This window comes from Natator depressus, chromosome 28 (genome assembly GCF_965152275.1).
Source record: "Natator depressus isolate rNatDep1 chromosome 28, rNatDep2.hap1, whole genome shotgun sequence".
NCBI classification, from domain to species: Eukaryota; Metazoa; Chordata; order Testudines; family Cheloniidae; genus Natator; species Natator depressus.
In genome coordinates this window covers 7,491,663-7,507,250 of record NC_134261.1, presented here as the reverse complement: position 1 = coordinate 7,507,250, position 15,588 = coordinate 7,491,663, and the positions used below count along the sequence as shown (strand labels likewise).

At 49.8% G+C, this 15,588-nt stretch overlaps 1 protein-coding gene across 1 annotated transcript in view; it reads left to right on the top strand.

Moving 5' to 3' along the window:
* The first annotated feature begins 1,914 nt into the window (after window positions 1–1,914).
* LOC141978796 (uncharacterized) overlaps window positions 1,915–15,588 on the top strand; it is a 62,665-nt gene continuing 48,991 nt past the window's right edge. Inside the window, 7 exon segments of the mRNA XM_074941111.1 lie at window positions 1,915–1,943; window positions 2,367–2,454; window positions 3,147–3,273; window positions 6,406–6,519; window positions 6,891–7,151; window positions 7,320–7,718; window positions 7,721–7,945. Coding sequence (XP_074797212.1) covers window positions 1,915–1,943; window positions 2,367–2,454; window positions 3,147–3,273; window positions 6,406–6,519; window positions 6,891–7,151; window positions 7,320–7,718; window positions 7,721–7,945 — 1,243 coding nt within the window.

Sequence of the window (15,588 nt, the reverse complement as noted above, 5' to 3'; positions counted from 1 at the left end):
CCCCCGGCGTGGGGGTGGGAGGAGACGCCGGGTCTCTGCCGGGGCGGGGAAGGGAGGGGCCCGTTTCCCCCCTGGGGCTGCCCCCGATCCCGGCTTCCCAGTCCCACTTGCTGCCCCCCAACCGCAGCACCGTTGCCCCCAGCCCCCACCTGCCCCCCACCTGCCCATCCCCCACTGCTGCCCCCTCCCCTCCCCCAGGGAGCCCTCCAGCTCCCCCCCCCTTCAATCAGCCCCTCAGAGGGCTCCCTGCTGCCCAGGGGAATGGGGGCAGTGGGGGGGACCATCACTTTCTCTTTATGTATTGGACAGGCTGGATTTTATATGACAAACGGTCCCCCTTTTCCAGCTAGCTATTTAATAGCCACATAAAATCCCCCCCCCCCCCCCCCGGTCTTGGAGTTTATCCCATGTTCTCAGTTGCGTAGTTTGTGACACGTTTTCTCTGTACGTCTCAAAGATTGAAACAAAATACCCTCAACGTTTGCCCCACTTTTACTCTAGTTGTCTACTTCTAATTGAATATGCCCCTGAGAGCTTTCCCTGTCTCTGTAATTATAAATTACGAAGAAACTCTCAGATTTACATCTTTTCTCAGATTCCTGAATATGGATATATAACGTTTCCCAATGTTGCCCATTTCCGCTCTATTCATTGACCAAATAGCGGTGGGAAATACACTCAGCTTTTACCTCCTATCAACGACTGCGATAAAATCCCTCTCATTTTCCACTTTCCTTTCTATCATTAGCATAAATGGATCCAAAGTCCCTCAGATTTCCACCCTTTCTCTTTCATTTCTGAACACTGATCTGAAATCTCAGGTTTCCCTCTTACTATGTCATTATCAAATGTCAATTAAAAATCCTCCCGGGTTTGGGGCTGTTCCCCATGTCTCTAAATCCCAGCAACTTCTCCTTCCTTGGGGGGAACCTGTCGCCCTGAGTCCTTCTCCATCCTGGTTGGGAAATTAACCCCCCTGCAACAATGATCATCTTTCCCTCTCCTTTGAGAGTCATTTGTTCCCTCCTTTATCTCTGTTAAAAATGTTTGCTGATAAAAGAGACTAGCCATATATTCAAAACCCATCAAAGCCAGAGGCCTCCCCCTGTTTGGGGGATCGGTGGTTCCCAGCTGGTAACAGGAGAGTTGGCTGGACCCTTTCCTTTTCTCCAGCTGGCACGGGATGGGGAGGTCCCTCTGAGTGCAGCGTGGGTCCAGAAGTATCCCAAACCCCATGACAAAGGGTCTCCGTGAGGGGTGGCTTCCCGCAGTGCAAAGATGTAGCCGCCTGTGGGGTGGATCCACGGTGGCCATTAGTTGCTAGTGACAGAGTATGGAACTTTCTTACTTATTTTCGCCCTCCATGGCTTCCCTTCTGTTAAAGAAGCGTCCCCCCCGAGCTCCCCCTGCCTGTGTGACTGGCCAGCAAGGGGTGGTGATAACTTTCTATCCACTTATCAGACACTGCGAGGGAACACTGTTGCTGGGGGGGTGCATGTCTGTGTGGGGAGATTGCAGCGGGAGCTGAAGGGGCATTGTCGTAAGGGGAGGCCTCTGGGTGGCTGGGCAGGGGGGACCCTAGTCAGGTTGGTGGGTTCTGGAGGGTTTGGTGTTTCGGGGGGTAGTTCTGATGTGCCCAGCCCTAAGGCTCTGGGTCCTGGAGGTGGGTATCGCTGGGGGCCTGTTGTCTGCAGACCAGTGGGGGTGGGGGGGTGTCTTGGGGAGGTGGGGCAGGGGGTAGATGCTGCCTGGTGCTGTGCCAGGGGCTCTGTCTGGGATTGCCCAGCTGGCTCTTGGGACCATTGCCATGCCCAGTGCACAGAGCTGTGGTGGGGCGGTCCCTGGCGCAGAGCGAGGGGTCCTCCTGTAAAGCGTCAGGGGGTCCTGCTGGGAGGAGGAGGGGGTCCCAGGCAAATGGCCTGGCAGATCGTGGTGGAGGGCAGGTGGGGGTCCTCGGCAGGCAATGGGGAAATCCCAGGCAGGCAGTGAGGGACTATAAAATGACTCTACACAAACAGCCCCCCACCCCATTTCTCCTCCCATTTGCAGGAGCAAATCCAGCCATGGGGGAGCAAACAACCCAGGAATGAGAGTTTCCCAGCAGACAGGCATGGAGAGGGCACAGGGAAAAGGAGACGGAGAGACTGAAAGGGTCCGTGGGATAAAAGAGTTTTTAAAAAATGTGTCTGTGGGCTTAGCCTGGCAGGAGGGGCCAGGTCTCTGCTGTAATAAAGAGACTGAGCATTTTCTCAGCACGGCAGAATCTAGGATCTCGCTCTGCAGGGAAAGAGCCTGGGGGAAGCGTGATGTGAAATGAACTAATGCCCGTTCCTAAACCTCCACAACGGCCCTTCTCGCCCGGCCAGGCTGCAGAACGACGCTCACGTTTCGTTCCGGTTCATCCCGTCCTCCATGGGACAGGGGAGCGACATGGGTGCAGAGGAGCCAGCTCAGGTAGGGATTACTGGGGGGGTTCTGATTTGTTCCTGCAGGAGGGAGAGGGACAGCAAATACGCCGGAGAGGGGAAGGTTTGCACCGTCTGGTTTGGAGGTTGGAGCGGGGCAGGAAATGCACAGGGTGGAGAAAGGGAGGAGGCCAGGGGGTGGCAGACCTGCTGGGAGTTGTTTAATAAGTGGCCTAGATTTGAGGAAGAGACCCATGAGGTTGGGAGGTGGAAATGCTCCAATTTGGTGAACAGAAAATAACCGAGCTACATGGGGCTGGGACAAAGGCCCAGACTCCTAGTGCTGGAGCCTGAGCCAACGAACCAGTGGGTGCCTTGAAATATGAAGGGGGCAGCCACCAGTCAGGCTTAGGGCAGATTCCCCTGCCTCATATCCAGCTCCTGACAAGGAGGAGGGTGTTGGGCTTCCGACAAGAGATCTCTCCCTAGACCTTGCTCGGGGCAGCATCTCCTGTATCAGTCTGTGGCTAGTAGGTGTGTGATGGATCTGCTGGGAGAGAGGAGGGGCTCTCTCTTCGTCCCTCACCCTGGTGTTTCCTGGGTGCTCTGAGCGGGGTGTGGGTGGGCCTCTATTGACTGCGATCCACCCAGAGTTTCCGTTTGATTGGCTCCTCTCCCCCACGAATAGTGGGGCTGTGAGTGGGGCAGCAGATCCTGAGTGTGGGGCTCTTGCTCTTTCAGGGGCCGGTGACCTTCGAGGAGGTGGCTGTGTATTTCACCAGGGAAGAGGGGGCTCTGCTGGACCCCGCTCAGAGAGCCCTCTACAGAGACGTCATGCAGGAGACCTATGAGACTGTGACCTCGCTGGGTAAGGGTTCCCGTCCCCTTGGTTCTTGGAGGGGGAAATGAAGAGATGAGGTTCACCCCACCCCTGCAATGCCACCTCTGCTCTGTCCTGTTCCAGCATCACCCCAGCGTGCCAGTGACACACACACGACCAGAGACCCTCCCCGGCTGCAGAACACTGTGGGGACAGAGCACAGGGGCAGTACCGCACAGTGTCCAATATCTCCTGTTTGCACAAGTAAAACTGGGGGGGTTAGGTCCAGCATAACGAACAGAAGCTTCCTACCCCTGGCCTTCTCTCAAACCCTGAGCCTTCTCCACCCAGACCAGAATGTGCTTGGGGAGTAACAAGCAGTCTGCTGGAGTCAGGGCTGCTGGTCCAGGGTTACTGATCACACAGACACTCGGGGCGTCCTTGAATGCTGGCTGGGGGAATCCAGACAAGGGAGCTCCAGCATCAGAACATTGAATCTCACCCAGGACTACAGATGACACAACTCCTCACCGCTCCGGACTGCCCCCGTGCATGGGAAAATGGCCTAGGTTGCTGGTGAAAATCCTTGAGACCTGGAGAGTTGCTCCCCCCATCCCCATGTGCAATAGCCACAATCTCTCTTCTCTGCAGACTTGGTTTTTTGAGTCCCTCATTCCTGAAGTCACATGACCCCGATTCTAATTCTTATTTTTCACATTCTGCTTTTCTAGACTTTTTAGAGTCTGTTGCTTCTGAATGCTAGTTTCTAATTTCCCAGTGTTCTCCACACCCAGGGATTTTCCTACTCCCTCCCATTGCACTGGACTCACTAGGTTCCCTAGTATTTAAAAACGGCCACACTGGGACAGACCAAAGGTGCATCTAGCCCAGTGTCCTGTCTTCCGACAGTGACCAGTGCCAGGTGTCCCAGAGGGAATGAACAGAACAGAGAATCATGAAGTGATTCCTCTCCTGTCACCCATTCACAGCTTACGACAAACAGAAGTTAGGGACACCATCCCTGCCCATCCTGGCTCATAACCATTCACGGACCTGTCCTCGATAGATTTCTCATGGTGGTTTTTTTTTTTTTTTTTTGTAACCCTATTATAATCTTGGCCTTCACAACGTCCTCTGGCAAGGAGTTCCCCAGGTTGACTGTGCGTTGTGTGAAGAAATACTTCCTTTTGTTTCTTTTAAACCTGCTGCCTAATAATTTCATTGGGTGATTCCTAGTCCTTGGGTTATGAGAAGGAGTAAGTAACACTTCCTTATCTACTTTCTCCACAGCAGTCTTGATTTTATCGACCTCTCTCATATCCCCCCTTTGCCTCTTTTCCGAGCTGAAAAGTCCCAGTCTTTTTCATCTTTCCCCATACAGAAGAGTTTCATACCTGTAATCATTTGGGTTGCCCTTTTCTGAACCTTTTCCAATTCCAAGATATCTTTTTTTGAGATGGGGCAACCACATCTGCATGCTGTATTTGAGATGTGGGTGTACCATGGCTTTATATAGAGGCGATATGATATTTTCTGTCTTATTATCTATCCATTTCAGAATGATTCCCAACGTTCTCTTTGCTTTTTGACTGCCGTGGCACACTGAGTTGATGTTTTCAGAGAACTGTGCACAGTGACTCCAAGATCCCTCTGTTGAGTGGAAACAGCTCATTTAGACCCCATCATTTTATATGTGTAGTTGGGATTATGTTTTCCAGTGGGCTGCAGTATGGTGCTATCCTGACATCTAGTACTGCTGAGATCCTGCATTCAGTGATATCCCTGCCCTTCCTGTTCCCTTTCTCATAAAACAAGAAGAGCATCCACATGCGTATTTACCTTCATTCCTTCAGCGGTCCTCATGAGAATCCCTGATCGGTTCCAAAGTGTATTAAAACCTTTCTTAAAGGGTTAACTCTTGGTGGTTATCAGGTCCTGTGAGTTTGTAGCCCAGAAAGACCCCCCTCAGTCAGCTCAAACTCAGCTGTTTATCCCCCAAAAATCTGTTGTCTTCAGTCTCCTGAATGAGGGGAAATCTGTCACTACCCCTTTCTGCGTTGGGTAAAGCTTCAAAAGGTGGAGCTCTGCATAACTAGCCTTGAGATCTGGCATTCATCACCCCGTAGTGATACCAGATTGCACAGGAAACCCATCCCGCAGCCCTTCCTGGTATCATCTGGCGCATCTCGGCATCATAGTCTGTGAAGAATTCATGCTTTCAAGGGCTGGCTTAGATATACAGATAACAGTCCTAATTAGGGCAAGAGTCTGCAGGCAATGAAAAGAGGGTAATTGACAAACGTGAGCAATATCTAATCCTTTAAAGCCTGAAAGTGCCTTGGGGGGAGGGACAGGAGCCAGCTGTGTGGGGGAGGTGGGGCCCAGACATTGAGAGCCTCGAGCCAGCTGTGCGCTGGAGAGACGGGGCATGAACCAGCTGTGTGCAGGGGAGATGAGCAGGGGAGAGGTGCTGTGGACACGGCCGGGAGCAGGTGTGAGTGCCGTCCTCTCTGCAGCATGATGAGAGAGCCTGGCGTCCCACTGCTGATCCCAGACTTGTATGAGGAGGGAAGAAATTGGCAGCAAGTCTCGACCGCAGCCAGCCTGTGCCCTGGGGAGGAGTCGGGTGTCTCCAGGGAGAAATCTGGGGGGTTGTGACCCTGCATGCCCCACCCACCCTCTGATCAGCAATTCCAGTTATTAACGGTGATTCCAGAAACGAAGAGTAATTTCGGGAAAAAATGCAGTCCTAGCGACAATTTCCGGAAAACACTGGCCCTAGTCGTAACATTAAATCCGATAGTCTCAAGATATAGGCCTGTGTTGATCAGATCTGTCACTCTGCCTTCACGGAGTTCACTCTGCTGGTGGGTTCTACCCCTTCCCCCATTCTGTGTCTGCCTTGTCTATTTAGATTGAAACTTCTTCAGGGCACGGGCCATCAACGCTTCTCGGTTTGTACTGTGCCTAGCAAAATGAGGACCCACTGTTAGTTGGCCCTTAGGCACTAAAGTAATGAATATGATTTATAATAATCATCTCCTGGCACTTTGAGCCAAGGAAGCCGGCCTTGGGATGTTACTACTTAAAAGTGAGCTGGGCTTAAAAGCATGGAATATTCTTTGTGACAAGTATCCCACAAATTCCACTGACCTCCCTTGGTTTCTTTGCCTTGAGCAGGGTTTCCAGTTTCCAGAACTGACGTCATCTCACAGCTGGAACGAGGGGTGGAGCCGTGGGTCCCAGACCTTCATGGCTTTGAGAAAAAAGTGCTCCCGAGAGCTGCCTTCTCAGGTGAGGCATTGGTTAAACCAACCCCAAAACTGTCGGTGAATACAGGAAACATTTGGGATGCCCTACAAAGACCTTGTGAGCTCTCCAAGTTGAGGATTGTTCCCTGCAGATGTGGAATCATTAGGCAGAGGTCACTCATGGCTTCCCACCTATCCTGACTGACAACTGGCAGCAGGTCCCTCCCCAATCTCGCTGTCCCCTGAGATTTCTTCTGAGATACGGACCCAGAACTGATCCCTTCCTTTCTCTCCTCTGGGGAAGGTTTAAGGGAAAATCAGCTCCTGAGAGGTTTGATCTGTCCTGTACGCATTTTGGTTTCTTCATCCCTTTTTCCATTCTTCTCTCTGAGATTTCCTTTCTCTCTGGCGCAGGCAGAGACTTACGTCTGGATTCTCTCTGTCTCCCATCAGATGTTGGGATGGTGAGTGAAAACGAGGAGGAACCCCAGCAGGAAGATGCTGAGCGAGTAGAAGCACATGGGATGTTCTCAGGAAGGTCCAAAGGGAATGATTCTGGGAGCTATGCACGCCCAGAAAAAACAAAAGGCTGTGAGAGTCAGCAGAGGCCAGAGGAAAACTTCAGTAGCCAGTCAGACCTTATTACACGTGAGAGAATGAACTTGGAAGGAACACGCTACACATGCCTTGAGTGTGGGAAAAGCTTCAAAGGGAGCTCTGACCTTCTCACACATCAGAGAATCCACACAGGTGAGAAACCTTACGCATGCAGTGTGTGTGGGAAATGCTTCAAGCGGAGCTCACACCTCATTGCACATAAGAGAATCCACATAGATGAGAAAGCTTATGGCTGCCCTGAGTGTGGGAAACACTTCAAGCAGAGCTCACACCTTATTACACATCGGAAAATCCACACGGGTGAGAAACCTTATGGATGCCCTGAGTGTGGGAAACACTTCATTGACAGTTCATCCCTCCTCTCACATCAGCGAATCCACACAGAAGAGAGGCCCTACACATGCTCTGAGTGCGGGAAAAGCTTCAATCAGAGCTCAACCCTTACTGCGCATCAGCGAATCCACAAGGGTGAGAAACCTTATGGATGCCCTGAGTGTGGGAAACACTTCATTGATAGTTCAGCCCTCATCACACATCAGCGAATCCACACAGGAGAGAGGCCCTACACATGCTCTGAGTGTGGGAAAAGCTTTAATCAGAGCTCTGTACTGAGCACACATAGAAGAATCCCACGGGTGAGAAACCTTATGGATGCTCTGAGTGTGGGAAACGCTTCAATCGGAGCTCATACCTTATCATACATCGAAGAATCCATACGGGTGAGAAACCTTATGGATGCCGTGAGTGTGGGAAACACTTCAATCAAAGCTCAGCCCTTATGACACATCAGCGAATCCACACAGGAGAGACGCCCTACACATGCTCTGAGTGTGGGAAAAGCTTCAAGCAGAGCTCAACCCTTATTAGACATCAGAAAATCCACATGGGAGTGATCTGTAACAAATGCCTTGACTAGGGCTGGCCAAAGGTGGTTTGTTTTTTTTTTAAATCACATTTGCTAATTCCCACTCAGTGATCTGAGCTCCATCTTCACCGTGGTTACTCAGCTCCCGCAGATGAGTTGCCTGCTTCTGCCTTTTGCAGCTCACCCTTCTTTGGGGTCAGTCCTGTGATCTTTTCTATCAACTCCTTTCCTTTGGAGTCGAAGGAGCGTGTGTCCCTCCAGTCAGGAATGTTCATCAGCTCCAGGTGGGGGAGAGAGGTTTGTTCCCAACAAGCTACTCTGAGTCAAAAACTACCCGTGCCGTACATCCTCTAGGACTGCACATGGCGTCGGCTGCTCAAGTTAGTGATCTTCGTGTTAAAAGACAACTACAGTTGTCGTGCAGATGCAGCCGAGGTGCAGTGGTTGGCATTAGCTTTCCCCTTGACCTGACCTAAACTCCGTCACTTTTCCTAGTCTAAACAAACCCTGACCATCACAGTTATACTGTTCCCCCATTTAAAAACAATTGTTAGTCATCAAGTTCCCCCACCAGGAACATATTGTTTCATTCCCAGTTGTCACAGTTCATCAGAGCACTGTTGCTTCAGGTTTTCCTGAAGGCAGATATTTTTACTACCGTTTTCCTCCCTTTAAAATATATTGAAGTATAGCAAAGAGCGGGAACAGGGAAGGGATAGAGAAAAATGTCTTTTCCCCTCTGTAACAACAGAAGAACATCGGGTAAATCAGAGGGATTCTCCATCGCCATCCCAATCCCCCTGTTGTTCAATTGGTAAGGTCAATATTTCCCGAAGGGGCTGGGAAGAGGATTCTCTAGTAAATGATTTGGAACTAAGCAAAACACCCATTCATTTGCCTCCCAAAGCAGTTGTGGCCCATGCCCTGCAGGAGGTTGCTCCTGAAGATCTCCCCTTCCTAATCAGGTGCATGTTGCCTATTTGGGAAATGCAATCCCTATCTAGGTAGAGATGGGAAAAATGGAAGTGACATTTCTGTTCAGCTCACTCCTGGGACATGCTGTAAATGTGTAGGAAATGAAATCCATGAGGAATGTGATGGAGCTGCAGAAAGACACCCATTTTGAGTAGATACCTGACATTTGGTGTCTTACAGGGATTCTAAGTCGCACCTGAATTTAGTCCCTTATTTAAATCTGTGCCACCAGATTAAAGAAACAAAAGGGCATATTTGGGGGAGTTATACCTCAGTATCGCTGCTGGTATGTTGTGTGGTTGGTGAAGAATTCTACAGCAGAGAAGTGTAAAATTGCTACAACTCAGGTCAAAGATTTGACAAGAACTCAGGTAGAAATGACAGGTACGAGTGGTTGATTTTCACCCCAGAGATGGACGCTCTGGTGACCTGTGGCCGGGGTAAACTGTTTTTAGAACGCTGCTCCCTAGTAAAGTGGCATTGCTCACACTTCTACAGGATGCCGTGCTGAAACTGGGAACAACTGTCTTTTACCATTTGGATCCAAAGTTTCCTGAAGCACAGAGACAAACAGCTGATTCCTTCAGAGCCATCCCATGCCTATGGGTCCCAAATTGGCTGCCTTGCTGGACAAGAAGCACTTCCGTGTTGGTTAGATGATGGTAGCCAATGAGGGAATGTAACAGATTCCAAGTTCAGACTGCAGGATACACGAATGCTGAGTCCAGAGTCTGTGGTTTGGTCTCTTAGTTTTGCTCTTGAGTCTAATGCCTTTGTCTCACTTCTCCGCCTCCTGCTACTCTGAAAGATTAGAAAGTGTGAAAGTAGAGCACAGGTGGTTTTTCTCACGATGCAGCCTTCCCACGTAGTGTGAGACCCCTTCCACCCACACTTCTGGGAGAAGACCCAGGGAGAAATGAAGCCTCAGAAATGGAAGGCTCCTAGGTTACGGTAGAATGTGACTTCACACAGAGCTCACTGGGTGAAAATGGGAATTAAGAGAAAACTGCCCTAAAGGTTTATAGTTTGTAATCTTTGAATAAATTGTTACCAGCAACAAGAAAATTACACATGAAGTTTATTAGTGTAACGTAAGAGGCTGATTCTGTGATAACTTTCAGTGTTACAGTATAATTCAGGTTTTCTTCTAGCCCCCTCCTACTACATAGGAAATGGTGGCTAATCCTGCAATTAAAACCTGCCTCCAAAGGAATGAGAGTGGGGGAACATGTGAGAGAAATAGCGTGTAAGAGAATAGAGACCCAGTATAGACTGGAATGATTTCTATTTCAAATGGAATTTATTTGGATAAATTTTGAAATAAATCTTCTGTTGGGAAGAAAATTACTTGAGACAAGATGTGGAACCTTTTCCCCAGTGAGAGGGGAACAGCCAGAGAGTTCCCCAGGGCTCTTGTTCGCAAAGCAAAGATGTCACCTTAGGCAGGAGATGTCAAGATCTACAATGGTGATGGGCGTGTGATGGGAGCTTTTCTGGGTGGTTGTTGTTTGGTTGGTTTTTTTCATGTAATTTTTGTTTTGTTTTTGCAACCAGTTATTTTTATAGGTGCTGAGGCCCCTTCTCCTTTTGAGCACAGCTCTTTAACCCTCAGGCCTGGCTCTGGAAACCTCAGAACCGGCTTTGTGTTTTTTTCATGTTTGCTACCTTTGGGGTTCGCACATCCACACGACATGCGGTTCACAGCAACGGATACTTTGAGAAACGTGCTGGGTGAAGCAGGCCTTTTCCAAACTGAGATTGGCCCAAAGTCTGCCTCAATTCAGCTGGATTGGGACACGTCTGTGTCAAAGGAGTGTTCACACCTGATTTGCCCAGAGACCTCAGGGGAGGGGTGGTAAGATATAGGATAAGTAGGAATTGACAACAATAAAGTTAAATATAAAGGTGAAAGACCCTCACCTGGCAGGTCAACAAGCCTGTTCTGTTCATTCCCTCCAGTGCATCTAGCACTGGTCACTCTCAAGTAGCACACTGGGCTTGATGGACCATTGGTCTGACCCAGTCTATGACCAGTGTTGGGTTCTTATATAAGCCCTCTACGGCCTTGTCTACACTGGCAAATTTCTGCACAGGAAAGCAGCTTTCTGCGGTGCAACTCCCGAGGTGCACACACAGATTTCATGATGCATGATAGACAGGGGCCATGACAGGGACACACTGCAGTGCAGGGTCAAAGTGAAGGAGCTATGGCCCGCCTACCACAAGGTGCAGGAGGCAAACGGCTGCTCCATATTGGGGGCTAACTAACCCCAGCATCACAGCAAGAATCTACCTAGCATCTGGAGAAAAAATATAAATGAGAGTCAAAGACACCCCCACGTGGCCTGTCTCTTCCCCAATCTCAACACCCGGAAGATTGTCTGGAAGACTCAGAATTTGAACTGCGGAGATTGGTCCCAGGCTGAGAGGGAATTCAGTCTGTGTTTTAAGAACTCAACATTGCCTGGAGCAACCAGTGAGTGAGAAAAGCTGTTTGATCCAATTCTTGCTTAGTATATTCAAATTAGAGTTCAGACTGAGAGTCTATTTCCATTTGTTACGTAACCACTTTTGACCTCTGTGACCAACACTTATACTCAGTTAAAATCTAACTTTCTGTAGTTAATAAACTTAGTTTAATATTTGATACTTACTCCTGAGTTTGTCCAAAGTGCTTGGGAAAGTTGCTCACATGACAAAGGCTGGTGCGTGTCCAGTTTATTTTTGATGAAGTGGCGAACTCATTAATGAGCTTACACTTTTCAAGAGCAGGCCGTGAGCCGTGTGAGATGGTACATTTCTGAGGTGCAAGGCTGAGGGCTGGGGAGATACGCTGGTGTCTCTGGACAATTGAGGAGTGGCTTGTAGAGCATTCCTGCAACTTAGCTGGGTGCTTTGCTGCATGTTGTTGACCAAATGATCGTAGAACCCTAGGATATCGGGGTCGGAAGGGACCTCAGGAGGTGTCTAGTCCAACCCCCTGCCCAGAGCAGGACCAATCCCAACTCAATCATCCCAGCCAGGGCTTTGTCAAGCCTGACCTTAAAAACTTCTAAGGAAGGGGATTCCACCACCTCCCTAGGTAACGCATTCCAGTGTTTCACCACCCTCCTAGTGAAAAAGTTTTTCCTAATATCCAACCTAATTCTCCCCCACTGCAACTTGACCATTACTCCTTGTCCTGTCATCTGCTATCACTGAGAATAGTCTAGATCCATCCTCTTTGGATCCACCTTTCAGGTAGTTAAAAGCAGCTATCAAATCCCCCCTCATTCTTCTCTTCCGTAGACTCAACTATCCCAGTTCCCTCAGCCTCTCCTCATAAGTCATGTGTTCCAGACCCCTAATCATTTTTGTTGCCCTTCGCTGGACTCTCTCCAATTTATCCACATCCTTCTTGTAGTGTGGGGCCCAAAACTGGACACAGTACTCCAGATGAGGCCTCACCAATGTCGAATAGAGGGGAACGATCACGTCCCTCGATCTGCTGGCTATGCCCCTACTTATACATCCCAAAATGCCATTGGCCTTCTTGGCAACAAGGGCACACTGTTGACTCATATCCAGCTTCTCGTCCACTGTCACCCCTAGGTCCTTCTCTGCAGAACTGCTGCCTAGCCATTGAGTCCCTAGTCTGTAGCGGTACGTTGGATTCTTCCGTCCTAAGTGCAGGACTCTGCACTCGTCCTTGTTGAACCTCATCAGATTTCTTTTGGCCCAATCCTCCAATTTGTCTAGGTCCCTCTGTATCCTATCCCTACCCTCCAGCGTATCTACCTCTCCTCCCAGTTTAGTGTCATCCACAAACTTGCTGAGGGTGCAATCCACACCATCCTCCAGATCATTTATGAAGATATTGAACAAAACTGGCCCCAGGACCGACCCCTGGGGCACTCCGCTAGATACCGACTGCCTACTAGACTTGGAGCCATTGATCACTACCCATTGAGCCCGACAATCTAGCCAACTTTCTACCCACCTTCTAGTGCATCCATCCAGCTTATACTTCTTTCACTTGCTGACAAGAATACTGTGGGAGACCGTGTCAAAAGCTTTGCTAAAGTCAGAAATAACACATCTACTGCTTTCCCTTCATCCACAGAACCAGTGATGTCATCATAGAAGGCAATTAGATTAGTCAGGCATGACTTTCCCTTGGTGAATCCATGCTGACTGTTCCTGATCACTTTCCTCTCCTCTAAGTGCTTCAGAATTGATTCCTTGAGGTCCTGCTCCATGATTTTTCCAGGGACTGAGGTGAGGCTGACTGGCCTGTAGTTCCCAGGATCCTCCTTCTTCCCTTTTTTAAAGATTGGCACTACATTAGCCTTTTTCCAGTCGTCCAGGACTTCCCCCGATCGCCACGAGTTTTCAAAGATAATGGCCAATGGCTCTGCAATCACATCCGCCAATTCCTTTTGCACTCTCGGATGCAACACGTCCGGCCCCATGGACTTGTGCACATCCAGCTTTTCTAAATAGTCCCGAACCACTTCTTTCTCCACAGAGGGCTGGCCACCTCCTCCCCATGCTGTGCTGCCCAATGCAGTAGTCTGGGAGCTGACCTCGTGAAGACAGAGGCAAAAAAAGCATTGAGTACATTACCTTTTTCCACATCCTCTGTCACTAGGTTGCCTCCCTCATTCAGTAAGGGGCCCACACTTTCCTTGGCTTTCTTCTTGTTGCCAACATACCAGAAGAAACCCTTCTTGTTACTCTTAATATCTCTCGCTAGCTACAACTCGAGGTGTGATTTAGCCTTTTTGATTTCATTCCTACAGGCCCGAGCACTATCCCATGGTGAAAGAATCCGAAGCCTTCTCTCCGACACCACCTGCGTAGCCATTTGTTGACTTCCACCATTCGACGGTCTCTACCCTGTCCTTTTCCTTCCACGGGGAGGATGGACGAGAACACCACTTGCACCTCAAACTCCTTTATCCTTCTTCCCAGAGCCACGTAGTCTGCAGTGATCCGCTCAAGGTCATTCTTGGCAGTATCATTGGTGCCCACGTGGAGAAGCAGGAAGGGGTAGCAATCCGAGGGCTTGATGAGTCTCAGCAGTCTCTCCATCACATCGTGAATCTTAGCTCCTGGCAAGCAGCAGACTTCTCGGTTTTCCCGGTTGGGATGGCAGATAGATGACTCAGTCCCCCTGAGGAGAGAGTCCCCGACCACCACCACCCGCCTCCTTCTCTTGGGAGCGGTGGTCGTGGAACCCCCAACCCTAGGACAGTGCATCTCATGCCTTCCAATTGGCGGAGTCTCCTTCTGCTCCCTTCCCTCAGACGTATCATCTGGTCCACTCTCCGCATTAGTACCTGTGGAGAGAACATGAAAACGGTTACTTACCTGTACCGGCGTTGCTGGTACATGGACGTTCCCTTTTTTTCTTCTGGAAGTCACATGATGCCAAATTTCTTCACCGTCCTCCTGTCCCCAATGTGCAGTCTGCTCTGAATCTTCAGAACCTTGTGCCCGTAGAAGCATATCGTGACGTCTGTCCAGGAAATCTTCAGTTTCTCTTATGCAACGCAGGGTCGATACCTGTTGCTCCAGACATTGAACCTTCTCTTCCAATATGGAGACCAGCTTGCACTTTGTACAAACAAAGTCACTTCTGTCCTGTCTCGAAAGGTCATCTGTTAACTCTGCTTTTGACTTCAAACCCTGTTGTGCCAAATCATCTTTCACCACCCCTAACTAATTTACAACCCTTCAGCAGCCCTTGCTGGAGCAGCACCAAACTTGAAAGATTCCAGGCAGCTTCCTGTAATGCTACCCTCACTTCGAACCTCTCACAAGCGGACTGAAGTGTCTCCTTTCCCTGGAAGGCATTCAGTCCCCATGGGCAGGGACCTTCTTCCACTACCCATACACCAAGGAGGGTGGGCTCCTCAGCCACCCCCCATTCCTCTGGGTCCCTGAACACTTCCTCCATTTCCTTTTTCATCTTATCCCAGGGTGACCCCTGCACCTGGTATGGGCCCTGGTTCTTCCTTATCCATTTATCCAAAAAATCCTTTACCCTGTCTTGCCAGAACCCACAACTGCCATCTCGAGAGTTCGCGAGACCCCCTCCAAGCAGCTGTGCGGACTGTTGGGGAGGGGGGCTTACAGGCTGCCACTCACCTTTCCCATGCGATGCATCCGAGTCAGTCACCGGCACCACGATGTTCGGGGGCTTACCTGTGCTACTCAACTCCAGCTCCATTATTCACGTAGCTGGAGTAGACGTACCTTAGGTTGAGTTCCAGTGGGGCCTACACCTTAATCTTGTTATTGGGGGTAGAGAACAGGGGTCCATTGGAGAGCAATCTGCAGGGTCTTTACTAGACCCGCTAAATCAACCACCGGTGGATAGATCTCAGAGCATCCATCCCTGATGTAGTGTAAACCTTCCCATTGTCACACACAACCTTATTCCCTTGAGCACAATCCAGCCCTACCCCACCCCCTCCCCCCTACACTCCATTGGATACAGCCTCTCGATGACTCACCAAGATGGGGGCTTGTCTCTGCATCTCCCCAACAGGGGAGCAGAGAGCCTAAAGGGCCGCAGCAGACAAATGGAGCTCGGCAGGAATGGAAGAGACTTTCCTCCTCTTCTTAAAAGTCTCCTTAACCTCACCAATGAGAAGTTCCAGCACTGGG